The 26660-nt window shown below is 40.0% G+C and overlaps 1 protein-coding gene and 1 long non-coding RNA gene across 2 annotated transcripts; both read left to right on the top strand.

Moving 5' to 3' along the window:
• The first annotated feature begins 5630 nt into the window (after nt 1-5630).
• Nucleotides 5631-8302, top strand: polr1g (RNA polymerase I subunit G). The gene is made up of 3 exons (XM_017719219.2): nt 5631-5854; nt 6172-6301; nt 6940-8302. Exons 1-3 carry the CDS (start codon nt 5776-5778, stop codon nt 7646-7648), a joined length of 918 nt encoding a protein of 305 aa, XP_017574708.1. The 5' UTR covers nt 5631-5775; the 3' UTR covers nt 7649-8302.
• Nucleotides 8303-12399: 4097 nt separating this feature from the next.
• LOC119265797 lies at nt 12400-13974 on the top strand. Its single transcript, XR_005131738.1, has 2 exons — nt 12400-12459; nt 13493-13974. It is a non-coding gene; the product is annotated as an uncharacterized LOC119265797 (long non-coding RNA).
• The last annotated feature ends 12686 nt before the right edge of the window (nt 13975-26660 follow it).

Below are 26660 nucleotides of genomic sequence, written 5' to 3'. Positions count from 1 at the left end.
TAAATCAGCCACGATAATTACACTGGTGTTTATTTATTCATATAATCTATGCATTCTGTGTTTATTGCACATAGAATCCAGCAAAGACTTTATTCCAGAGACAACCCACATATTGCCATCTTTTATACAGAACACACTACCCGAACATGAGGCAGTGCGAATGGCATCCACATCGGCGCATTCATAATGAGAAAATGGACTGTGATTCATTATGTTCCACGTCAGAGGAATAAAAAGAGGAATAGTTTTGTCTCTATTTTTGTTCATTCTCCAAGTTGAGTTGAGCTCTACTGCACTGAATAAACAATACTATACCTACACAGCTGTTTCCTACTTAGTGTATTTGTGGTAATACAGTAATCTGGGGAAAATGCATCACTGTGTGAAAATGTTTTTCTTTGCTCTGTTATGCTTCACCAACCAAGAACTATAGCCATAATTAGTCTCAATGGTTAAACAATGGTTACATTGGTATTTTGGGCGTTTTTTTCCAGTGCAGTGGGCTTTCATCCACAATGTGATTGGATGGTGGTCTTGTCTTCCTGTATGTTAAATAAGATTGTGGTTAAAGCACACGACTTCTGTAAACCTTCAGAAGGTAGTAAGTTTCAGGAGTGAATCACAATTGATAATATGTATTGTGATAAAGGAAAAGTCTGGAATAAACTGCAGCTAAGATATGAGAATGAGAATGTACCAGTTATGTTTGAACTATGACACTATAGCATGTGTCAGGTTCATTTTCGGTTATATTTCTGAGAAACTAACTACTGTTGAAGTGTTTACTATGTCCTTGCAATGAGGCATCGTAAACCTAAAACAATATAAGCAATAGACTGCCAGGAACCTGAGATGCATACCTTATTACTAATCTGTCATCAGCTGCTCTCAACACAGGGCAATAAGAGCTATGCAAGAGGGTCACAGCTGCTTACAACTGATAGTTGGTCTGAAATGTTTATACCACGTTTTTCTCATGGCCTAGCCTATAAAGTGACTGAAAATACAAATGTACACTACCAGTCAAAGGTTTGGACACAGTTCTTTGAATATGCATTTTTTCATAATGATAAAAGAGTCTAAGAAGTCTAAGGACTTATAGATAAATGCACATGAGATTTGTTTCAGAGACAAATGCAAACATTAAAATTTTATGAAAAATTTTCCACAAATAACATTTTGAATTTAAAGGCCTGTATCCTGCATTTTTACAGTTTTTTTCCCCACTTATGAAATTGTTGTAGTTTTATGTACCTAAAAAACTTTCATTTTTACATTTTTCAACCTCTCTATACCCCTTAGAACAGGGGTGTCCGAGCTCCAAAGGGCTAGTGTGGCTCCAGGTTTTCGCTCAAATTAAAAAGTCTGCAGCCACACTGGCACTTTGTGGATGAGACTGGACACCCCCTTGCTTTAGAGCAAAACAGGCTGTTTTTGTGAATTGTGCCTTTAAGTTGGAGACAGTGGTATAGTGTAGTGGGTAAGATCTCTGCCTTCTCTGCCTACACCATACCAATAAGACTCCTTGGGCAAGACTCCTAACACTGCCTTCACCTACCTGTGTAAAATTATCCAATTGTAAGTCACTCTGGATAAAAGCATCAGCCAAAATGCCGTATATGTAAATAAGCTCTGTTCTGATTGGCAGCCATATATTGTGCTTCTTACAAAAAGCTGTCCAGGCTGAAACTCCTTATTTTTATTTAGTGCTGTAGAAAGAATCGATGGATATATGTACATGTGGTGGTTTGTGTGACTTCACAAAAACAGTTAAAACTGGCTGTATTTGGAGCTGTATGTACCAGGAAATTAACATTTATAAACTTTAACAATTACTGAATCTTAAACAGTTCGCTACTCTTTCTACACTCTACATAACTGATTCTACACTCATATAGTGCATTATATGTCTTATATAAAGCCACTTATATTCAGGTATAAGCTCCACAACTTCCTATCTAACATTCAGTCAGTCTTAGTGTACAAGCCATAATCTCATGACCTATGCAGTACACTATATAGGGAGCTGTGAGCAATTTAAGATATAGCCAATGTTTACGTACTATATAAAACTCTTATTTTAAGAAAAGTGATGAAAATGAAGTTTTCCATTATACAGGCCCTTTAAATTGTCTTCTTAACTTTTTTTATTAATAATTCTGTTTTATAATTCTCTGTATTTTAATTTAGGATATTGACTAAACAAAGCGGAGACTGTATTTTGTCTGTAAGCAGAGTATTTGTTGTTTTGACTTATTATTTCATGTCAGATTCAGCCACACTGGACTGGAAATAAATAATAACTATCAAGTTGAACTTTTTTTCATACATGGTCCACCTTGAAAATATATGTATATACTCTCAAATGAAAACAGACCTTCTGTGCTTTAATTGATTCATTTTAATTGCAATGTGCTGGAGTACAGAACCAGTTATTTATGGACCCTTCTGTGTCTATAGAATGACTGTGAAAATCAACATGCATAAAAATGATTAATGTAAAGCTCACCCATTTTAACAGAATAGCATTAATCTGTGCTGCACAGTGTCTATACAGCAAAACCTTCAGTGCTGAATTTATTCACACAGTATGTATTAATATCTAGCTGCACCGTGTAGGTGTTAATTTAGCATTAGCTATTTGGCCGTGAGGGCCACTGTACATGAATTACACTTTCATACTTCCAATTAGAGAACAGTGCTTTGAGGATGCGTTAAAGGAAGGTGCTGGAATCACACCCAGGGGTTTGTCTGGCTTAGTGCTGATGTCATGGTGTTTGCTGGGGGTCCAGTATGAGACATTGGGTCAGCAGAAGGGTGCGCTCCCAGCTGACTTGCCTTCTGTGGGCCTGGAAGAAGGAAGAATGTGGCTACATTTCCCATGTTCCCATCCCCTTTGTAAATAACCTCTGAAAGTGTTCCAACGCTTGAGTTGAGGAACAACGAAAGATGAATTCATGCATTTGGAATGAACTTAAGCAATCCAAGCCCCTCCCTATTTTCAGACCTGTCTTAGAGAACAGGCTTTGTCAGCCCAAGCCCTTCCCTACTTTCATACAAGTATGGCTTAATGTTCTTTTCTGATTCATTTTAAAGTTGCACTATGTAAGATTTAGAGATTTGGAGACCTCTCGGGTGAGAATGTGTAATTGCACATATTGGCAGAAGAATGTTTTGTAACATCAAAATGATTTTGGCTTTAGACTCCAACCAGCTGATGAAATTACCATTTGTTCGACACTTCTGACTTTTAAATGATTATTTTTCTGGGGGGATTCAGAAGAGCAGTGCATTAACACCAGATTTTAGCATGTTTTTTTTCACCTCACTACTTCTTTCAATCATAACAAAAAATGACATAGTAATGTTTTAAGCAAGTTGCCTATACATTTGCAAACATAAAGTTTAGTTTTGTAGATACTGTCCTAATATGCAAGCACAGGACAGAACAAGTCAGGGAAACCAGGGGTACAGGAATAGGGGGTGCTGAGGGGGCTGCAACCTTACCAGATTTCAGGATTGTTTTGCTGCTAAAATTAATCTTAATAAAAAGGGAACTATATGTAAAAGTTGAGCCTAGTAAAGACCTATGTGCACTTATTTTAGGGTGGAGTTTGTATTTTTATTCATATATATATATAATTTATTCAATATATGCAGGTAGCCATGCACTATTTAAGGAAAAACTAATTTTTATATTACAGTGAGCCAAATCACTTGCCTCTCCAACTGCTGGCCAATTTGGGGCATTTTGTAAAAACACAAGCAGTTTTAGGTGTTAAGAGTGAAAGTTCAAGAAGATTTGTGGGCAATTTCTAAGCCATAAAATGGTCTAATATTGTTTTAAAGATAAAAAAACTTTAAAAACAATATTAACAATGTTTGATGTAAATTATTTAAACATATATGTTTAAATACATATACGTTGCTTTAAATTTCAGCACCCCAACACCTTCCTGTGTCCCTGTTCAGAACCTTGATAAGACAGATCACACTTAAAATCTGATGATCACTGCGTGCAGTGAAGTCAACAATTGTTTCTAAAGATTAGCAAAGAAGAACTAGTCAGGAGGATTTCTACAATTACTACAATGCATCTACTCATCCAGCTTATAGCACACTAGGCTGGCCATTCATACTGAAGGAGTGTCCCATACTGGACTGCTTTTTGAATGAGGCACAATGGAGGACAGCCAATTAGCACAGAGGTCATTTACATATATGTCTTAAGGCAACAGCAGCACACAGCCTGTTTGATTCTAAGGAATAAAGAGGTTGTTTAAAAAGAATTGTGACTTATTTTGGTATATGAAATTGCACAAACATCATGAGTAGGCCTCAGATAAACAAACAAAACCCAAGAAAAATGGCCCGTGTAAGTCAACTTATCTTAAGCCATTTTGAACTATACATTATTCAGCCCTTCATATGACTTCTCCACATTTGTTTTTGTTGTCGCCACCATTGCGGAAATATTCCATACAGCCTGGAGGAAGCCTCTGTAAATGTGAATATATGGATCTTGACAGAGAGGGCACTGAGTTTTTGAGAATTCTCTCTCAAATTACATAATGGTTCTACTGTACATGCAGCACGGTCAGTTTTCCCACAGTATCATACCAGAGATGAACTTGGGAAAACAAACACTGTAGGGTAAGAGAATACCATCTACGTGATGCAGCAGAGTGGTGCTTCTCCCTTTCTACAAAACAGACTATTATTTTACCAACCGCCCCGGCTGTGTCAGCAGTTCCCATACATTGACATCCAACTAGCGCTTGTATCTAATACTCCATATGGATCTTGTTTAGTCTAGTATATACAGTAAGCCTATATATAGTTCAGAATAAATAGTCACACAAGAGAGTAGCCTGTGAAGTAACAACATTAGAACGAACATTTCATGCAAAATCCATTAACATCTTAAGTGATTCTGTACTGCAGTTTTGAGAATTTATTCAAACTTATAGTTTTTGTGCATAACAATAAAAACATACTTTTTGTGATATTGTTTAGCAGTTTTTTAAAAGACCTATGGTAGTATTATAAGAAACTATAAGACAGTTATAGAGCTGCATAAAGTATTTAACAAACTATAATCCTTTCGTCTTTTACAGTACATGTGTTAAATAACCTGTAATACTTGTGTATTACCCTGTAGCAAGCTGATTCTTGCAGGAATGTTGTAGAAATTCCTGCAAATCCTTTTCACGGTGGGATATTTTCTAGCTTTTCAATTTCTCGTAAAGGCATTGAATTATTTGCTTGCCGTTACGTTTTAACAGGAATCATTGCTATAAAATATTTGTATTCTTTTTTATTATTATTATTTCACAAGAGATTCTCGTGGGGGGACCCCCAGGTGCGTTAAGACTGAGCGCTAGTCGTACATTGTCAAAACAAAGAACTGCATTTGTGCGCCATCTAGTGGAGACTTAGTTACATAACGCGCTTTTGTGTCCTAAACAAGACAACTGCATTACATTCAGCGGTAATAAGAAACCTGGGTTATAACGGACATTTGGAAATTATATTCAACATTTTCAAGCGTTCAAAAATTAAAAACAACTGTGCTGTCAGTACATACGCTTATATCGATGAATGAAGCCGTCGGAATAGCGGCAAGCAGTTCCGGTTTGTGACCCACACGTGGTTGTTGTCGTGCTTCACATGAGTACACTGCATGCTGAGCGCAGCCGGGAGAGCAGGCTCTGAATAAACCTCCTCACAGTTCACCTGCTGTAATATTCTGAAAAGGGCTGCTGCTGGGTGACCATGTCGCGTCCTGTATCTTCGTCCGACAGCGAGGACGACAGACACGGAGGCAGTAAAACACATGAACAGAGCAACAGAGGCGAGTACCGGCTAAGCTAACAGCTAATGCTGTTTCGTTTGTACTAAGTTACTAACTAACCAGTTAATGTTGGGACATTGGGGCTTTTCTTTATATTTTAATAAAGGCATCCTGTTTGTTTTGAGTGGTTGTCTCTCGTTTATTTGGCACTTCTTTGCGAGGCTGAGGTCAGCTTCTTATACGAATTTTCCTGTTCCACCTTAAATGGTGCATTCTGACGTGCCTGTACTATTGGAGTGAAACTGCTGCGCCGTTTAAGGTGGAACGAGAAAAGTTGAATTAGAAACTAACGCCGACTTTGTCACTTTTTTTTTAAGCTTCGAAGTACCAGTGTCCTGCCGACTTTGTCCCTTATAAGTACAGATCCTCTGCAAGTGCCCTCCTGGACAGCAGTGACCACACGGAGCTGTGGCTTATTAAAGCTCCAGCTCGGTTCGACCCAAACCAGTGAGTATAGGAAGCACATGAAATTTTGTTGTTGTTGTTGTTGTTAGTAGTAGAGTTTGTTTGTTTGATTAATTGATTAAGAGGGAATTAACTGAAATTAAGGATGCTCATCTTCCTGCCCTGCTTCCTGAAAGTTTGCTTCATTGTGTTGTGTTATCTAATTTAAAAACAACAAAATTCTCGTTTTATTGTAATCTTCCATCAACATATAATGAAGTTTGCCCATCTCTAAAGCATCTTCTGACCTTTGATACATCACCATTAACAAATGTCGTTTCAAATCTGCAGGTATACAGATTTTTGAATCTGAGAAGTTAGCTTGCAGAATTATTCTGCAAAAGTTTGTTCATTAAGTATTTAAGTGCTATAAACTATTAAATACATTAAATAATTGTGCTGAAGTGCATGCTAGATTTTATTGATAACATTTGCTAACTTATTTCCACTATATTTCAATAACAATACAAAAATTTATATTGTTTTCACAGACAAATACCTCTCACTTCAGCTATACTTGACTGTTTAGCTGTTTAATTGAATTTACTGAGGTTTATAATTGCTGTATTGATTTTATTGAGGCTGATTGCTGTCTAAACTGATCTGTTTTACAGAGAGTAATTGAACTGTGTCTCTTTTAGCTTTGCAGGTTTAAAAATGTCCTTATCAGGCCTTGAGATGACCCAGTCTACAGGTGATACGACACCTCAGATCTACAGTGTTCTGGCCAGCAGCAGCACTAGCCCGACTGATCTCCACCTTCTCACCTCCAGCTCTACAAACCAGGATGTGTCTCTCTCTGCTACAGCTTTTACGGGTGTCCTCAGTATCTCTGAGTGTTATGGGGACTGCAGTGAGAACCAGGGCCCCATAGCCATTCCTGCAGCTCCAGCTCCATCTATCCCCCCAGGCCTCAGGCAACGCTTCCAGCCTTTTGGCAGCTCCACACACACTCATACAGCAGAGAACACTGCCTCAACTTCACTCTCACCCTTAAAGCGAGCAAATCTAGATTCAGTGGAGGACGAAGAACAGAGAAAGAAGAAGAAAAAGAAGAAAAAAGAGAAACACAGCAAAGAACAGAACACTGAAGAGATACAGATCAAGCAAGAGGAAATATCATATGACTTTGGTGAGCTACAAACTCCAGAGCCAACGGAAGAAAATGGGTCAGTGGAGAGAAGGAAGAAAAAGAAAGTAAAGAAAGAGAAAGAGAGAGGGGACAGGCAGAGCGAGGTGGCATTTGATGGCAGTATAATTGCCAAAGAGGAACCCTTGGACACTTCATATGGGGATGTTGATATTCAAGTGAAGAAGAAAAAGAAGAAGAAGAAAACTCAGGATGAGTAAAGTAATTGATGTGGGTCATTACATACTGTGATGGTACACTATATGTTCAGATGTTTTTATACACTTCCTCTAATTATTCAGTTCACCTATTGATGGTGCACTCATTGCTGGTACAGTTGCTGACGACAACTGCCAATGAAATTGGACACTCTGGAGAAGCCGCACATGAGCCTTAGATCACCATGCCTAACGTTAAGCTTCAGCTACAGTGTTGGAGTGATGGAGCTCTAACTGATACCTTTTGGGTTGAGTTGGGGTGATATCTGTGAACCAGAACTAATCATGCAATTGACCTAAGCAATGTTTCTGTGGCTGCAGTCACATTCTCACAGCAATGTTCCAAGATCTAGTAAAGGCCTTACCAGAAGAATTATAAGCTGTTGCTGCAACAAAAGGAGGATAAATTCCTTATTAATACTCTTGATCCTGGAAGAAGACGTTTTGTTCATATAGTGTTACTGACGTTGTTTTTAATTTTTGTATGTCAGCAAAGTTGATTTTGCAGCGGTCATGTTATGCAGACCTGTACAAAGAGAGACATTGTTGCTGAATGTATTGGATCATTTTCTTTAACAAGGCATGAGGGAACGCTCAGTTTTTTAATGTACTTTTCCAGCAGCTTAAATCATAAAACATATCCGTTGCTCAAACCAATCTGATTGTCGTCTTTTATTGTACTGGCTGCATATGTGAAAATGGCAGAGGCTGACGTGATATTAGCCTGATCAATCAAACGTTGCTTCTGCATTTCTGCAGTGCTGTGAGTCCACCGCTAGGTGGCGATGGTGCTCACCCGCACAGCTCCCTCCACTGGCAGGATACTCCAGGTTTGCTGCAAGTTCTGCACTGAGGTATGGCCATGTTTTCTAATGAGCTCTGAGCATCTCTGACGCCTGCTGGTTTAATACGTTTGCTCACAGCCTCTGCCTACATATGGCTAGAACTCAGTATTTGATACTATATTATTCAGCACAACAATCTTTTTCAGTGATTAAAAATCACCTCACTTTCTGTGATTGGTGAGGTCAGTAATACGTACACCTGCTGATTCTATGTGTAAGGAAAGTGGATTACTTCGAGAATAAAATTAAGTAATTAGCTGCAGTAAAAGCCTCATTGTGCTACACTGAAACTGCTTTATAGGCTTACAGTGAACCGAGTTCACACACTATATTGTAATATCTGATGTTATCTACGTTATTTTGTCATCTTTTGCCGTCTGTCTGGCTCGCTATATATGTATGTGTGTGTGTATTGCGTTGTTCTTTATCAGTAAATTACCTCATGGTATTCACAACTAATACTTTTGTTGTCTCCTATGGGGTAATTAAACTTATTACCTAATGTTTTAGTGGAAGAAAGACCGTTTGTCGTCAGCTCTGATTGCAAAGCCTGAAACTGGAGCCACACAGAAGTTAGTAGGTTGGCTACTGAACAGAATCAGAGAGCAGCTTGTCCTCAACTCTTTCCCCACTGCGCTCCATCAATAATGTGGTTTGATTTTTGGGGGAGATGCTGGTGTTCATGGGCGCTGTGTGAGATGCTGGAGCACCGCTTGCTGTCTGGCAAGGCAGATAAATAATTGAATGCAGTCTGAAGTTTGGGAGCAACGTGTCCAGACTGCAGAGTAGAAGGCTCGAGCCCCCTGCGCCCCAACTGATGCAAATGATAAGGTTTTGGGGGAAGAGGGGGGTATGTAATGAATTTTTAGAGCCAATCTCATTTATGCTCCATCCCTCCCTCTCCTGTTCCCCTCCTCCCTCCTCTTCTCTCTTTCACTGCAGCAATCCTTCCTTGCTGTATGCTGTAAAGCTCTCTTCTCTCTCATCGGCCTGCGGCATTCGGGGGGGTGGGGGGTGTTTCCATGGCAACGCGGACTTGCCAAGGACCACGGAACGCCACGGCAATGGAATTGCATTCAGCACGCATTGATATGTGCAGGCGTTCCTTCACTAAATCATAAATTAAACAACTGAGCATTTTCAAGAAGAGCAGCACCGCGCTCTCATTCTTCCTCCTCCTTCCCACTGTCTACGCTATAACGGTCTGTTTTTATCACAGTAACGTTATAGACATGTTTTAAGATTACTACGACATGGTGGTTTCACATTAAGTGTTGGCGACCGAAAATAAGGGTGAAGAATTGGGGCGCCTTACCAAGCACATTTGTGCGCCGCACCAGCAACTTGATTGCATACTAATGCCCTGACATGGCGCACCCAGCCTGCCCCTGTTCACAGAGCTCTCACTGAGCTGCCTCTACAGGACCTGATACAGAACAAACCGACCACTGCACCAACATGTAAATATGAATTTACTTTTTTATCCCTCACAATCTTCCTTTATTTGGTCATTTTTTTGTGATTAATGTCATGTTTAGGCCTGAATTTAAGTAAATTCAAAGCAACTTTGTGCTATTCATGTTCCACATCTCGGAGCAGTATTCAGTTGAAGGTGAAAGGGGGGAGGGGTGGGGGGGCCTGATGCTACTGTTGCTATGCGCTTACAGACAAGTCAAGTCCAACATATGTTATGAAAGCGGCCCCTTTTCAGCCAGTCTCCATGACAACCACAATGCCATTTTTTGCCCCATTGTTGCTTTGCCCACCTTCCTGAATGTGTTTGGAGGTTGAAGCTGTGCACGGATGCTGCCTGTCATTTATCACCCTGCGCTTGTATTCTCTCTCAAATATTGTATTTTAATGGTTAAGCAAACATACAGGGAAGTCTAAAACTTAGTATCTGTCTTTGTAGACAGCAATACTGAACCTGTCCAAGTCTTTGGATTTAATGGTAATACCTGCCAGGCACAGTCCAAAACACAGCTTAAAGGTGGGAGTGATTTTTAAGTCAAAACATGTTTTTTTTTATATAATAGCTGAAAATCTCGTCGTATTCGTACAGCTGGCAAGAAAAGAGATGGTCAGGACAGGAGAATCCAGTCTCTACGGCTGCACCAAGCAATTATGTGCGTGCGAAGCTGCAAATGTATTGAGTTCTAATGAAACATGGGAGAGAAAATAACACAATGGCAGCTGCACCACGACTACAAACATCCTACACTACCAAACACACCAAGAAAAAAAACATGTTTGATCTAGAACAAAAAAAAAGGAATAAAAAGAGAACCAATGTAGGTGAATGACTGGAAGAGTGATGGCGACCTCGCTCTGTGTCTGCTCATTCATTATCTTGCATAGCACTTTTAGCTAACATAGATGTTAGCTGGTTTGCTAGATAGCAAATGTAGCCCATGAAGAGCGCTGTGTAGCTTGTACTGTAGCACAAGCAAAGAAAATTATCTAGGGATATTAGCTAACTTAGCTCTGAGGAACTCAGTCCAAGAAAGTTAGTTAGCTGTATCATTTTAGTTTTGATAATTAATTGTCCATCAAAAATCAAATGCTGGAAACCGATGAGTGTGTCCATGCTCGTTATGCTAGGATACGGGCTTTAGATGTTTAGCTAGGTTCCCCGTAAATTAAAAAGTTAAAAGTATTTGGTTAAATCGGATCCACAATCAACATGCATCATAGTTAGGTATGACAAAATCTATCTAGACACGACTATACCCTGCTGAAAAGACAAAAACAGCACAGTTCAATGGCGGTTTAAGGTGGGTTATATTGGTCTAGTGCTAGTCTGGTGGTGGATTAGCTGGTGATCCAGTATTGTCATGCTGCTGACAGTATACAAGCATCCAAAGCACAACATAATGCTGGTTTTGTTGTATTTTCCAGCAGATTAGGTGCTCTGTTTCGAAGTTAGAATAACTCCACGTTTAAAAAAATGTTAAGTGCCTTAAGTTTTTACATCTGTTTATCTAGTTTGGTAGTATATGTCTTGGTTTGTTTTATTATTTGATATTATTTCGTTGTTATTTTTTTAAGCAGACCAAATAAAAGGAGAGGGGATTTACTTTGACAGAGTCAAAAATGTAGGAGGTGCATCTGCCGCTGTCTCTTCCTGACATAGCTAACATAAATGGAGATGGTCTGTACTGTTCATCCTTGTGGAAAAGTATAACGACAATCAAATTAGAGCACGTAGGTTGTAAGTCAATATGACTGCCTTTCATACCCAACCATGAAGAGGGTTTCTGGCAGAGCTGTGGGGTACAGTTCAGGAACCGCTGAAGGTGTGACAGAAATTAGGCGAAAATGTTACTAAAATAAACATACGACCTTATTCAATATATATATATATATATATATATATATATATATATATATATATATATATATATATGGTGAAATAGTAGTTACAGTGTGAAGGTACCTACCTATAATTTGTGAAGCTTTGGTCAATATAAGTGGCCATGTATCAATGTTTTGGTTGTTTGTTAGCTGGCTAACGCTACCTAGCTAACTTTAGGTTTATGTGAGTTACAGTAAAGGGGTTGTGCTAGATAACACTAAAGTTATGTAGCTGACAAGCCAACTTTTTTTGTGTAAGCATGAACATTATTCACTGATATTGATATATATTATTCGTTTTCATGTTTCTCTTCAGTATTTGAAACATATCAGTAGTGTTCATGTCATTAATGTCAGTCAAAAGGTCACACAGGTCACAGTTTTATATCCCTCAGTTCTTCAGCCTGTGGGTGGAAATCCAAAATTTCTTTAAAAAAGGCGGCAGCTAAGGTGAGATTTTTGCCATTCCAAATAAAAAATGAGCAAATTGACATTAAATCCAAGTTCTTGTAAATCACAATGTAGTAAATAAATAAATATCATCTTATTAAACACAGGCAAGGAGAGAGAGAAAGAAACTGGCGGGGCAGAAGGAGCAAGTCAGACAAAGACCAGGTACTAACCTATAGTCTCTATTTGAATAAAATTTCAGACTTGTAGGATTGCTTGACTTAAGTATGGTTGCTTGATCTTTGCCTTTGTAAGTGGATGGATAACATTTGGGTCATTAGGTCTGTGCCTAATATAAACTGTGAAGAGAGAACTTCACCAAACATGATATATTTTTTATCCGTTTTATGCCTATTACTACTCTAAAAAAATCACAGTGAACTGGCATTTCAGAGCCATTTTTTTTTATTCTCCCAGGGGTCCCTTTCCCTAGACCCCCAAACCTCAGTAAAAGTTTAGCCACCTTACCATAAACCTCTAAACTTCCTTGGTAAGAAGATGGTTTTGCTTGAACTTGGAGGCAGTCAAGTAACTTTCTTATTTAGGCTAAAAGATAGTTTGTATCTAAACAGCTGCTACATTAATTTTCAGTGTTAGCTTTACATTTAAATATGTACTGAATATGACATGACTGCAGTATAGAGTGAGGGGCAACAGAAACCTCTTGTCCTCCTTCAGCAGTCCATAATTGCTTAGTAACAATAGCACACTCTAAACCAATTACATTTCTTGGTGGAGGGAATGATTTATTGAAAATGTGAGTATTTAATGTTATCATTTTATAAAAGCAAGTCCATTGAGGCCACGTGTAGCAGTGATTTTGCCATGGATAATGGACCCTTTAAGAATACCCCTGACCCCTTAAAGAATACCTTTTAAAATCACAGTACTGCATGGCTTATTGCTTTAATTTGATACTCAGTGACAAAATTATTTCCCTACATGAAACCATAATCAGTATAAAATGCTCTAACATTCTGAATTAGCTAGCTAGCTAACATCAGTCATGTTATTTCAGTCATTTCAAAATTGTGAATCTTCAAGAAATTACAAAAAAAGAAAGGTAAGTTGAGAGACATAGCAGTATAGCCACAGTTGTTACAGCCAGGGTAATGTCTGGTCATTGTTTTGGTCATCTGTGGGCCTTGGTTTTGCTAAAACATTTGCAAACATTTTCAACAACTATGGTTCCCTGTAGGCCCTGTAGAGTTTGGTGGCTGGTTTCAGTAGTCCTGCTTTTGATGTGGCCCTGTAGCTGGCCCAGACGCCGGACCAGCAGAAAGTCTTCTAGCGGAGGCTCGTTTTGTCGAAGGCCAGGGTTCACTGTGGTAGAGATGGACCGCGTGACCCATCGAGGTAGGCCAGCTCGGACTCTGCCAGGCCTGCTGTGCGGCCATCTGTCTGAGGGTCACAGCCTTTCTCTCTCTCCTACTCTTTTCTCCTCTCTCTGTCTGTCTACCTGACGCTCAATAATGATGTCTTCACCATGTCTTCCACGTACTCCTGGTTGGACTAAATAATCAGGGATGTGCTGGTGGAAAATGGGTCAGAAGAGCTTTTTATATCCTCACTCTAACATTGTCGGATTTAACCTTCAGGTGTTAGCCGTTGCAGCTAAAATTGTGAAGAAAATGGAGTTGTTGGTAAAGTAGGCTAATTAGAAGCAGTGTTGATTCCTTTTGATTTAAAAGAAAGTGAGTGTGTGTTTGGGGGTGGGGGGAGGTGGGTATCCCTTTAACAGCTAAAGGAACGAGACATGAAGACGGAGTTTCGGATGAACCATTGCTTCCATTTTATGTTGTGAAGTACTGCAAGCACACATAAATATATCACTTATAAAAGAAAATTAATGTTTTTTTTTTTTAAATTTACTGGTAGACGTGTGCATAAATGTGCATTTTAATACATAGTAAGGACTTAAATTTAGGCCAGTCATATGCAAAGAGTCACACACTATCATATCCTTTCATGAGATTTATTGACTATATTGAGAGTGGACAGTTTATATTGGCAACCAAATGTCAAGGTCAGGCAGTCACCCTGGCTGGTTTTATGCCACCTGCTAGACTGGCCTCAGACAACAGCACATATGTCTGTGTGCCACTTTCATGGTTGCCACACACAGACACACTCACAGATCATTCAGCTGCTTATCTCTGCACCAGGATGATTTAATAAGGGTTTTCTCCTCCCTCAGGACATCAGAATCCCACAAACTCTTCCTTCTATGATCTTCAGAGGTCTTGGTTGGAGCTTCTCAGAAAGGTCACTTGACATTGGGATTTCTCTTGTGGTGCTGCTAAGAAGTCAAATGTTTCCCCTTAGTATTAAACCCGTCTTCACTCATTCTCCCCCCAACAGCTGTCCAGCCTCTGGATGACAAGAGGGCATGAGTCAGGGGAGGTGAGCAAAGCTCTCCTTCAGACAGATCGAGATAGACCCCCTCTAGAGAGTCTAATCCTTCTTAAATGCTTATCAATTACGCTGAAACTGTTGCTGTGTTGTTGCAGTTGCATATTAACTGTAAGACAGTTTGTGAACTGAGAGCAGTTCACGAGTGTGTTAATGTGTATTTTGTCACAGGATAGCTCCTCAGCTGTTGTGCTTATTATTTATAATAATACATTTTGAATAATACAAACACAGTTCCAAAAAAACTTGTGGCAGTTTGTGAAATGTCAGTAAAAACAGAAAGCAGTGATTAGTACATTCTGTTTGACCTGTATTAAATTGAAAACAGTACAAAAACATGTTTGTTTGTTTTTTCAGAAGAAATTGGGACAGAAGCATGTTTACCACCATGTGCATGCACTTAAATCTTTGGAGACTAAAGACACAAATTGATCCAGTTTTAAAACTGGAATTTCTTTGTCATTATTCAGATATATAAGTCTTCAGCTGCGTATATTGGGCCAGACATTTTCAATAAGTGACAGGCAGGTCAGTCTTGCGTCTGCACTCTTTATTTACACAGCCATGCTGTTGTAACATGTGCAGAATGTTTTGTGGCATTGTCATGTTGAAATAAGTATAGAGGTTCCTGAAGAATACATTCAAAAGGCAGCGTATGTTGCTCCAAAATATGTGTATACCTTGCAGCATTAATGGTGCTTTCATACATGTGCAGGTTAATTACTAATACCTTCCGTGCCATGAAAGACACTGGGTTTTGTACATACATGATGAGTATTATTTCCATAAACAATCTGAAAAGTTAACTCTTCAGACCACAATATAGTTTTCCATTGTGCATCAGTCCATTTCAGATAAGCTGAAGCCCAGAGAAGTCAGCAGCATTTTTGGACATTGTTGACATGTGACTTCCACTGTGCACAGTACAGTCTTACCTGCGGGATTAGTGGTGAATGCTGATTTATGTTAACAATGTGTTTAAGTACTCATGAGCTATTGTGGTGAAATCCATCACAGAAACATGCTGGTTTTTAATGCAGTATCGTCTGAGGGACGAATGATCAAAGGTCACAGAAATTTGGTTGTTTTGGCCTTGCTTTTCATGGACAGATTTTTACGATTCCCAAAGCTTCATTGCTCAGATCCGATTGTTTGCTCAGATCTGATCTCTCTAACATGATGGTTCACACTCATTTAGGTAAGAGACTCAAATCTGATATTAATGTGAATGATGCACATCCTAATAAGTAATGTCACGTAAATGAACAGCAAAGAAAGGTTGCAAGCTTAAATTTCAAATTGTTGCAGGCATAAATTTCACTATGAGTGTCATCATCATCATCATCGTCGTCGTTAACCACTTAGTCTAGATAGGGTCGCGGTAGCAGTTGGGAGAGCAGAGAATCCCAGATGACCCTGTCCCCTGCAACTTCCTCCAGCTCATTCTCAGGGACCCCAAGCCGCTCCCAGGCCAACTTGGATGACCCCGTGGACTTATCCCGGTAGGCCGTGCCTGGTACACCCCTACCAGATGCCCAAACCACCTCAGCTGGCTCCTCTCAATGCGGAGCAGTAGCAGTTCTACTCCATGCTCTTCCTGGATGGCAGAGTTCCTCACCCTATTGAATAGAGTGTAGCCCGCCACCCTGCAAAGAAAGCTCATTTCTGCTGCTTGTATTCGCAATCTCATTCTTTCGGTCATTACCCACAGCTCATGACCATAGGTAAGGGTCGGAATGTAGACCGACCAGTAAACAGAGAGCTTTGCCTTATGGCTCAGCTCCCTCTTCACCACTACAGTCCAGTACAGTGACCATATTACTCCTGCCGCCTGTCCCAGCCTGCGGCCGATCTCACGAATCCTCTTCCCATCACTCGTGAACAAGACCCCGAGATACTTAAACTCCTCCACCTGGGGCAAGTCCTTTCCCCTTACCTGGAGTGGGCATACCATCCTTTTCCATTGGAGGTGCTGATCCGCATACCAACCGCTTCACACAGCTGCAAACTGCTCCAGTGAGCGCTGGAAGCATCCATGTGATTCAGCCAAAAGAATAACATCGTCTGCAAATAGCAGACGCCACTCTCCACACATAATGCCCTCCTGACCTTGGCTACACCTTGACAGGCTGTCCATGAATATCACAAACAGGAGTTGAGACAGGGCACAACCCTCCCGGAGCCCAATGCTAACAGTGAAAGGGTCCAACTTAATGCTGAGTATACGAACACAGCTCTCACTCTGAGAGTACAGAGATCGAATGGCCCGAAGTAGTAGCCCCGGTACCCCATACTCCTGGAGGACCTCCCACAAGATATCTCAGGGAACATGGTTGTAAGCCTTCTCCAAATCCACAATTCACATATAGACTGGGTTGACAAACTCCCATACCCCCTCAACAATCCGCGAGAGGGTGAAAAGCTGGTCCTTTGTTCCTCGGCTGGGACGGAATCTGCATTGTTCCTCCTCAATCTGAGGTTCAACTATCGGTCGAAGTCTCCTTTCCAGCACCTTGGCATAGACTTTCCCAGGGAGGCTGAGCAGTGTGATGCCCCGATAGTTGGGACACAACATCCGGTCCCCTTTTTTAAAATTGGGGACCACCAATCCAGTCTGCCAGTCCAAGGGTACTGTTCCTGAGGGCCACACAATATTGTAGAGGCATGTCAGCCACGACAGCCCCACAATATCCAGAGCCTTAAGCATCTCTGGACAAATCTCATCCACCCCCGGTGCCTTGCTACTGAAGAGCTTGCCAACTACCTCAGTGACCTCCACCAGGAAAATGGAGCTTGACACGCCAGAGGTCTTCGGCCCTGACTCCCATGAGGGAGGCATGTCTATCTTTCTTTCCTTTTTAAGGAGTCCTTCAAAGTGCTTCTTCCACCGACTGACAATATCCTCACTTGAAGTCAGAGTTTCTCCACCCTTGCTGAATACAGCTTGGGCGCAGCCACCCTGAACACTCCTGAGTTGCCAGACAGTTGTCCAGAACCTCCTTGAAGCCAACCAAAAGTCTTTTTCCATGGCTTCACCAAACTCCTCCCACTCCCTGGATTTTGATTCTGCCACCGTTGCGGCTGCCACCTTTTTCGCCTAGCTGAGTAGAGAGTCCTTTGGGCCATCTAGTTCTTAAAGGCCTCTTTCTTCAGCTTGATGGCCTCCATCACCACTGGTGTCCACCAGGGGGTTCTTGGGTTACCGCCCCGACAGGCACCCACAAGCTTTTGGCCACAGCTATGCCTGGCAGCTTCCACAGTGGAGGTTTTGAACAGGGTCCATTCAGAATCCATGTCCCCTACCTCCCCCGGGACATGAGAAAAGCTCTCCCGGAGGTGGGAGTTAAATTCATTCTGAACAGGGGCCTCCGATAGTCACACCCTCACTATTCGCTTGGGCCTACCGGGTCTGGACATCAGTTTTCCTTGCCATCTGATCCAACTTACCACCAGATGGTGATCAGTTGACAGCTCAGCACCTCTCTTTACCTGAGTGTCCAGAACATATGGTCCCAAGTCAGATGAAATGACAACAAAGTCGATCATTGACCTCTGACCCAAGGAGCTCTGGTACCATGTACACTTATGAACATCCTTGTGTTCGAACTTGGTGTTCATTATGGACAATCCATGCCTGGCACAGAAGTCCTATAACAATTCACCATTCAGGTTTAGATCGTGCATGCCGTTCTTCCCACTCATGCCTCTCCAGGTCTCCCAGTCATTGCCAACGTGAGCATTGAAGTCCCTCAGTAAGACTTTGGAGTCTGTAGGCGGGACCCTTTCCAGAACCCCGCCCACTCCCTCCAAGAAGGCCGAATACTCTGACCTGTTGTTTGGTGCATAAGTACACACAACAGTCAGAGTTTTCCTCTCTGCGATTTTAATTCGACCCTCTCATCCACCGGGACAAACTCCAACTCCACGGCCACCAGTCAGGGACTCGTGAGTATCCCCACTTCCGCCTGGTGCCTCTCACCCTTTGCAACCCCTGAGTAGGAGAGGGACCAACCCCTATCCAGGAGATTGGTTCCAGAGCCGACACTGTGGGTGGAGGTGAGCCCAACTATACCTAGTTGGTACCTCTCAACCTCCCGCACAAGCTCCGGCTCCTTCCCCCCAGTGAAGTTACATTCCACGCGCCAAGAGCCAGTTTCTGCCACAAGGGCCTAGGCCGCCAAGGGCCCCTCTGCAATCTCCCACTGCCTGTGCAGCACTGCAGCGCTCCCCCATGCTGGACCTTGTGGGTGGTGGGCCCACATGGTCTCCCCACGTTGCCTCTCCGGGCTGAGCCCAGCCGGGTTACGTGGGCTGCCCAGCCACCAGGCGCTCGCCGGGAAACACTACCCGCAGGCCTGGCTTCAGGGATAGGTCCCGGTGACCCTCCCTCGGGCAGGGTATGCGATTTTCTGTGCCTGTTTTTCATGGTGGGGTTTTGGATCGCATTAGAGTGCATATTTACAAAAACTTTTTTAAAATAAATTAAATAAAGTGAATATGATAAAACATTACATGTCTTGTCCTGGTACTGTGTTTTTTTTAATACAGGTCTAAGTGGATTTACAGTTCACTGCTTTCTGTTGTTAGCTGGACTTCACATATATAACTGTTCCAGCTTTTTTAGAATTACATGTAATACTGGAATAATAATAGCAATAAAAAGTAACATAATTATACAAGTAATATTTAAAAAACAGAATTTAAGGATTAAGTTGTATGTTTGCAGTTAATGTCTAACAAAAAATCAGACCTTTTTTGTATTAAGTAGCCAGAATGTTATCCTAACCCCACCCCCTCACCCAGTGAGAGAGCACACATATTTTACATTATTTTTTTATTTTGGTAACAGACTATATTGCACTCTTGTAAAATACAGTTTTAAAGTGTATTTAAAACTTTTCTACTTTTATTTATCTATTTGTTGTTTTTATGGCCATCAGCTCACCAAAAACATTGCACTTTGACCCACTAAGAAAAACATCAGTTAAAAACAGAGTTAAAAAAGTTCAACCCCAATTCCAGTGAAGTTGGGATGTTGTGTAAAACATAAATAAAAACAGAATACAATGATTTGCAAATCCCTTTCAACCTATATTCAATTGAATACACTACAAAGACAAGATATTTAATGTTCAAATATAAACTTTGTTGTTTTTTGCAAATATTCACTAATTTTGAATTTGATGCCTGCAACACGTTCCAAAGAAGTTGGGACAGGGGCAACAAAAGACTGGGAAAGTGGAGGAATGCTCAAAAAAACACCTGTTTGGAACATTCCACAGGTGAGTGTCACGATTGGGTATAAAGGGAGCATCCATGAAAGGCTCTGTCGTTCACAAGCAAGGATGGGGCAAGTTTCACCATTTTGTGCACAACTTAGTGGGCAAATAGTCCAACAGTTTAAGAACAACGTTTCTCAATGTGCAGTTGCGAGGAATTTAGGGATTTCATCATCTACAGTCCATAATATCATCAAAAGATTCAGAGAATCTGGAGAAATCTCTGCAAGTAAGCAGCAAGGCAGAAAAACAACATTGAATGCCCGTGACCCTTGATCCCTGAGGTGGATCTGCATTAAAAACCGACATCATTCTGTAGCAGATATTATCACATGGGCTCAGAAAACCATTGTTAGTGAACACAGTTCGTTGCTCCATATACAAGTGCAAGTTAAAACTCTGCCATACAAAGTGAAAGCCATATATCAACAACACCAGAAATGCCGCCGGCTTCTCTGGGCCCAAGCTCATCTGAGATGGACTGACGCAAAGTGGAAAAGTGTCCTGTGGTCTGACGAGTCCACATTTCAAATTGTTTTTGGAAATCATGGATGCCATGTAACTCCAGGCCAAAAAGGAAAAGGACTGTCCGGATTGTTATCAGCGCAAAGTTCAAAAGCCAGCATCTCTGATGGTATGGGGGTGTGTTAGTGCCCATGGCATGGGTAACTTGCACATCTGTGAAGGCAGCATTAATGCTGAAAGGTACATACAGGTTTTGGAGCAACATATGCTGCCATCCAAGCAACGTCTTTTTCAGTGACGTCCCTGCTTATTTCAGCAAGATAATGCCAAGCCACATTCTGCACGTGTTACAACAGCGTGGCTTCGTAGTAAAAGAATACAGGCATTAGACTGGCCTGCCTGCAGTTCAGACCTGTCTCCCATTGAAAACATGTGGCGCATTATAAAGTGCAAAATACAACAACAGAGACCCCGGACTGTTGAGCAACTGAAGTTGTACATCAAGCAAGAATGGGAAAGAATTCCACCTACAGAGCTTCAACAATTAGTGTCCTCAGTTCCCAAATGCTTATTGAGTGTTGTTAAAAGGAAAGGTGATGTAACACAGTGGTAATCATGCCCCGTCCCAACTTCTTTGGAACGTGTTGCAGGCATCAAATTCAAAATGAGAGAATAGTTGCAAAAAACAATAAAGTTTATCCATTTCAACATTAAATATCTTGTATTTGTAGTGTATTCAATTGAATATAAGTTGAAAGGGATTTGCAAATCATCGTATTCTGTTTTTATTTCTGTTTTACACAATGTCCCAACTTCATTGGAATTGGGGTTGTATTTGTAAGGAAATGCCTGCTTCATATTAGAGACAAATTTGTTTTAATAATCCAATTATAGACTGAAGTCTGTACAGTATGTTTTTGAATATTAAGTAGCTTAAATTTATTTATATAAACAAAATTTATTTGTTTACAATCATGTTAGTATTAGTATTATTGTATATTGTTAATACTTTTTTTTACAAATACTTTTGTTTCATATATTTATGCAGTACAATAAGCTGTTTAATGTGCAGTTCCTCAATAACAGTACATTGTTTGATACAGTGATGTCCATACACCTAAATAGCATTTTCACTGCCCTTACACTGCTTGTTTATCCAGAAGCTACATTTTTAAAAACCCTGCAGTTGGGGATAAAGATTATTTTTGAGAGGATTCCCCAGCAGCCAGTGACCCAATTAAGTGCTTGAGGCTGCAGTCACAGCAATCTGTGCTAGCGCATTCAGCCACTGCCATTTATTTGTTTATATCACTAATCGTAAGACTGCACTGCAAAAAGCTCACACGTGTCATTGCTGTAGAAATAGAACAGGATGGAAAATTACAGATGACCAGGCCAGTGTGATTTTGATCATAGCAATATATTCCTAAGCTTAGCAGTCAATCATTAGAGTAATGTGGAAATGGTATGACATAATCATTTTCCAAGAAGTGCTTAGTTTCTGTCAGTATGCTGTAGAAAATTGTATTTATTAAAGCATATGCTCAAGAACAGAAAAGAACAACTGCAGTAATGCAGAACATATCAGATGTACCATAAAATTGATAAAAAGAAATCACTGTACACGCTACAGTGCTTTAAAATCACAGCTTTGCATTGCAATTTCAAGTGTTCTTAATTTATTTCTTCTTTTGTACATACCATAAAACATTCTTTGATTTTTTAAAGTTGAATTTATATTATGAATAATCACTAGTATAATTTGCCAGCGTCATTTGTTAGAAATATTACAACAGCAAGAAACAAAAAAACATACAAAACTATTACAATCATTTTCAGTATTTGCTTGTGTCATTGAGAAAACTGGAGCAAAATTTTAGATTAAGTTAATGATAATGAATAAATAGATATTTTGGTCAGTCCAGAGAAAAATGTTGATACTTCTCAGGCTTTCTTTTAACACATGAAAACTTACAAAACACAGATCACTTTTTCACCAGATGCATATCAAGGAGTTGCAGATGTTCAAAGTAAAGTGTGGGACTGAAATCTGGACCATTTAACGTCTTCTTAACTTGCATACTTCGAATGAGCTATACCAGCCACTTTTCAGTGCTTTCCTTTGGGAGTCTTGGTGTGGAGACTGAGAAATCTTGCACAAGCAGTTGATGATGACCATGTAATAGTAATAAAATATATACTAATGTTCATAATGATATTTAATAATAATAATAATCGTCTGGCATTGTTTTCACAGTTAAGGATCTCTAACTGCATTTTCACCTACTTTTGTAAAAAAATTACTGTTTAAATTGCACTTTTTAAAATACTAAATATTAAAAGTACTGAAAAGTTGAACGTGTAAAAGCCATGTATGTGTATGGCATTCAAATTAGATAATGTACTTGAGTAGTACGTATTTGTTCAACGTACTGTACAGCATCTGTTTGCTTCACAGTTTTATTTAACTACTTGATCCCAGGCATACAGACATACTGAGTTACATTTTGGTTTAATAGTAATCCTGTTTTCAGTTTTACTTCTGTTTGAAATGTTCTGCCTTGTGCTATACATTATAGCTTTCAACATCTTATTGCTAACCAAGAGATCAAAGACATTTTCTTCTTTATAGACCATGATCTGTATCACCTGATTTGGTCTCATCATATTGCATCAAATAAAACACTCTGTGACTTCAAAACAGCATTCTACCAGTCTATACACTGCAAACAAATAATTGTATGTTTTTTTTTCTATTGCATATAAAATGCTCAGAATGTAAAACATTTATTGCACCTTTGAAATTGCATCATTTTTGGTCATAAAAATCTAGTAGCCACTTACAGTTCCTATTAAGTGCTTGTGTTCTACTTAGTCTGTAGTTGCAGTTACATAGTAGACTAAACATGCAGGTGGAACTAATACTATTTTTTCAGAATCCATTACATAACAAAATTAATGAACTGTCCCTATCAATTTAAGAGATTTTGTTCTGTTCCGTTCCAAATGTGTTACACAAAATTGAGCAGTTTTATTACTAAACTTAATAAACAGTGTAAGGTGCCATTTTTAACTAACATAACCAACTTAATTCATGAGAGAAGTTGATTAGTTTATGAACTTTATGTCTCTTGATAACTAGGGTCAGAATAAAAGTAAAAGCAGACTCTTCCCACAGAGGAGGAAAAAGAACTCCTGTGAAAATGCTCTACTTCTTAACAGCGTTGGACTAGAGAGCGGAGATCTTTGCACATGTTCCACAGGCCTGCTTTCCTGCTCTGGGGATTTACGAGGGCTGAGAGCATATTCTTGTTTGCTGCCTTCCCTCTCCTTGCACACCAGCTTAGGGAGAGCTAGTGCACTCTCTCCAACAGCTTTTGGGCTTTAGATGGAGACTAAGGAGAAAGGGAGGAGCGAAGAAGGATAGGGAAAATCAATGTGGCCTACAGCTGGAAAAGGTGCACAATTAGTAAGATTGGCTACATAAGACACAATGGAGCTCAAACTCGCCCCAGTCTGGCTCTCCAGTTTCAGTCCAGAGAGATGGATTTTGAGTCTTTTGAATGACCTAATTATTCTACGTGATGATGAGGGAGCTTAGAGCTTGGCCTGTATTAATGGATATTGATACAGACATCACATAATTACACATTTTAAAACCCCCAACTCATGCGACTCATAGGCCTGGTGAATTTGATGTTTACTAGAGCATCATTTTAGATTGTTCCTCTATTTTAACGTCATAGCTGCCTGCCCATCCTTAAACATACCATAACTCCCCATAAATCCTCCTTTTCCCTTTTAATATGTAGTATATATTCCTCAGGTGCTGTATTCTTAAAGTACCTTTGTCTGAACTCTGGAGGTGCTTCTTTAGTGTATGATTGGCTTTGTGAGACAGGTTTAAAGTCATGTTATAATGCTGATTTCCCTGGAGTCTCCATTGCAGTCAGAGTGCTGGAAACCAACAAGGACAGGTTTAAGCTCACTGACTGAAGGCTATAAGATTGATCCTTCTAGGAGCTTGAGCTGCATGTTGGCTGGGGAGACATGTTGTGGCAGTGAGGGTGGCTTTTGCTGATTGGATGAACTGGTGCACGAGAATAGTACGTGGATGGAAATGATCAAGAGGATCACTTACATGTTACTGCATGTGTAATATTTCCCCTTAGCATTCAGGTTAGCTTCAGACATTCTGTGTACCGTTGATAGAAAAATCAGTGCTTCATGTGTATGGTTATGAGGACACTGAAGGTGGTTTAGAAAATGGATATATTTTCTGGTGAGTCTCCCAGTAAACTAATGGTCTTAAAGAACATTGTGTAAACCTATGTATTTTGCATGCATTACATTTTTATGCACTTACGATCTAAACTGTAAACTGTATTCCTTGTCCTCCTACATGTACCGTTGTTCATCCCCATGGATTCCCATGCTAGTTTTCAAGATTTTCTCATCAATTAACTTACCTCTTTTAGGGGTTTACTCACAGGACACAGTCCTGCCTTCTGATAACTAGACGCACCCTAGCTTAAGACTGATAATTATATTACATTGTTTATTTTCACCTTCACCATATACAAATATTGTATGAACAAAATCTGTACAGTAGAGTAGCAATCACATATTTTGGACAATGGTCCAGAAACTTTCTTCAAGATAGGTGACAAACACTGACACCAATGGTTTTTTTTTATTATTAGCAACTAAATGTAGCTCTAACTTTACACTGTACCATCCATTCTAACATTTCAAAAAATGTGTCATTGCAAAAAATAGTAACATGCAATGTTTCAAAAATGCGTCATTATCACATTACTCCATGTCACATAGAAATAATCATTTAAAACGAAGTCATTTTGGAATTTTTCATTATTAAAGAACTTTTTTTAAACTCCTACACATTCTTTCAACAGCGTTGGTCTCGGTAAGGTTGTAAACATTACAGCATTTTGCTTTGCTCCTTTAGATGGGTGCATATCATTCTTTTCGAAGACTTGATAAGCAATCATACATCGTAATTGTCTTTGGGCTCCTTAAAAAGTATGAGGGAGAGCTGGATTGTGATTCTGCGAAATCACAAAAGTAAGGTAGATCAAGTAGACACCCTGAGAATCACTGGTCTGTATTTATCTTACTTTCTCTTTTTTACACAATTTTTTTTTACTGTTTTTTTTTTATTTAGAATTGTCAGGTTGGGCGTGGCCCCGGCAGCCGATAAAAGGATGGTGGCGAATCATGAGAGGAGAGAGGTTGACTGGCAACCGCCTCCTCTGGAGGCATGGAGACAGAGTTAAGGTGGATCTGGTCAAGTAGTATGTTATCAATGAGAACATCACATGGTGTGGAGAGCGTGGCAGGGGATGACTCGGAGGGGGAAGGTAGTGGTGGAGAGTGGTTGGGAAAGGGGAGGTTATGGACGACCAAAAATCAACTAGGCTCACATGATGGGTTTCAGCTATAACATCAGCAGGTTCCATTGGTAAATGGAAACCCAACACGTTTTAGCTTTTGTGGACAGAAGACATAACAACCACCCACCCAAGCCTGTCACAGCAGCTGCATCCATTCTCTCTTTCTCTCTCTCACACTCTCTCTCTCATACTCACACTCACGCTCATGCATCATGGTCCCTCCAAGATCGAGCACATGGTTTCAGGCACAAACTTGCAATGTGTTACTTGATGAGATTGAGTGTAGTGGGAGGTGAAGAATAAGACAACAGAAGACAGGTGATGCTAAAATGAACATTTATAATGACCGTTGTTGCTGTCGGAAGAAAAAAAAATCTTAAAAAACGACTTAATATATATTAGCACTAAATTGCTGACTTCACTGGTAATCCACAAGTCAAGAAACACAACTCACTATTTTTTTACAAACACAATGCTACAATTACATTAAATATTCAATACTTTTAAGTCAGTTAATGAATGGTGTTAAAAGAAACCACTAAAATACTAAAAACAAAACAGTAATTCATCTTTCCAGTCATTCCCCTTTTCTAGTTGTTGTCATTTATTAATAATGTATAGTAGTTTGAAAATAAATAAGCTCATGAAGGGTTATCAGAAAATAAAGCTGGCAGCATAGAAACATTTGATGTGGAGCACAAAGCTTAATCATGACTCATGGAAATGGCCAATGTTTCTAAATCACAGCAGAAACAGTACACCTGTAAACTGATGCCCCTAAAGTCTAAGACATCTA

Source organism: Pygocentrus nattereri, chromosome 17 (genome assembly GCF_015220715.1).
Source record: "Pygocentrus nattereri isolate fPygNat1 chromosome 17, fPygNat1.pri, whole genome shotgun sequence".
Lineage (NCBI taxonomy): Eukaryota > Metazoa > Chordata > Actinopteri > Characiformes > Serrasalmidae > Pygocentrus > Pygocentrus nattereri.
Note: the sequence above shows the minus strand (reverse complement) of the source record. Positions and strands in the feature narration are given on the sequence as shown.

Coding starts and splice junctions, on each gene's coding strand:
- polr1g (XM_017719219.2), top strand. CDS start 5,776: ATGTCGCGTCCTGTATCTTCGTCCGACAGCGAGGACGACAGACACGGA. Junction 5,855..6,171: donor ACATGAACAGAGCAACAGAG/GCGAGTACCGGC, acceptor TTTTTTTTTAAG/CTTCGAAGTACCAGTGTCCT. Junction 6,302..6,939: donor GCTCGGTTCGACCCAAACCA/GTGAGTATAGGA, acceptor TGTCTCTTTTAG/CTTTGCAGGTTTAAAAATGT.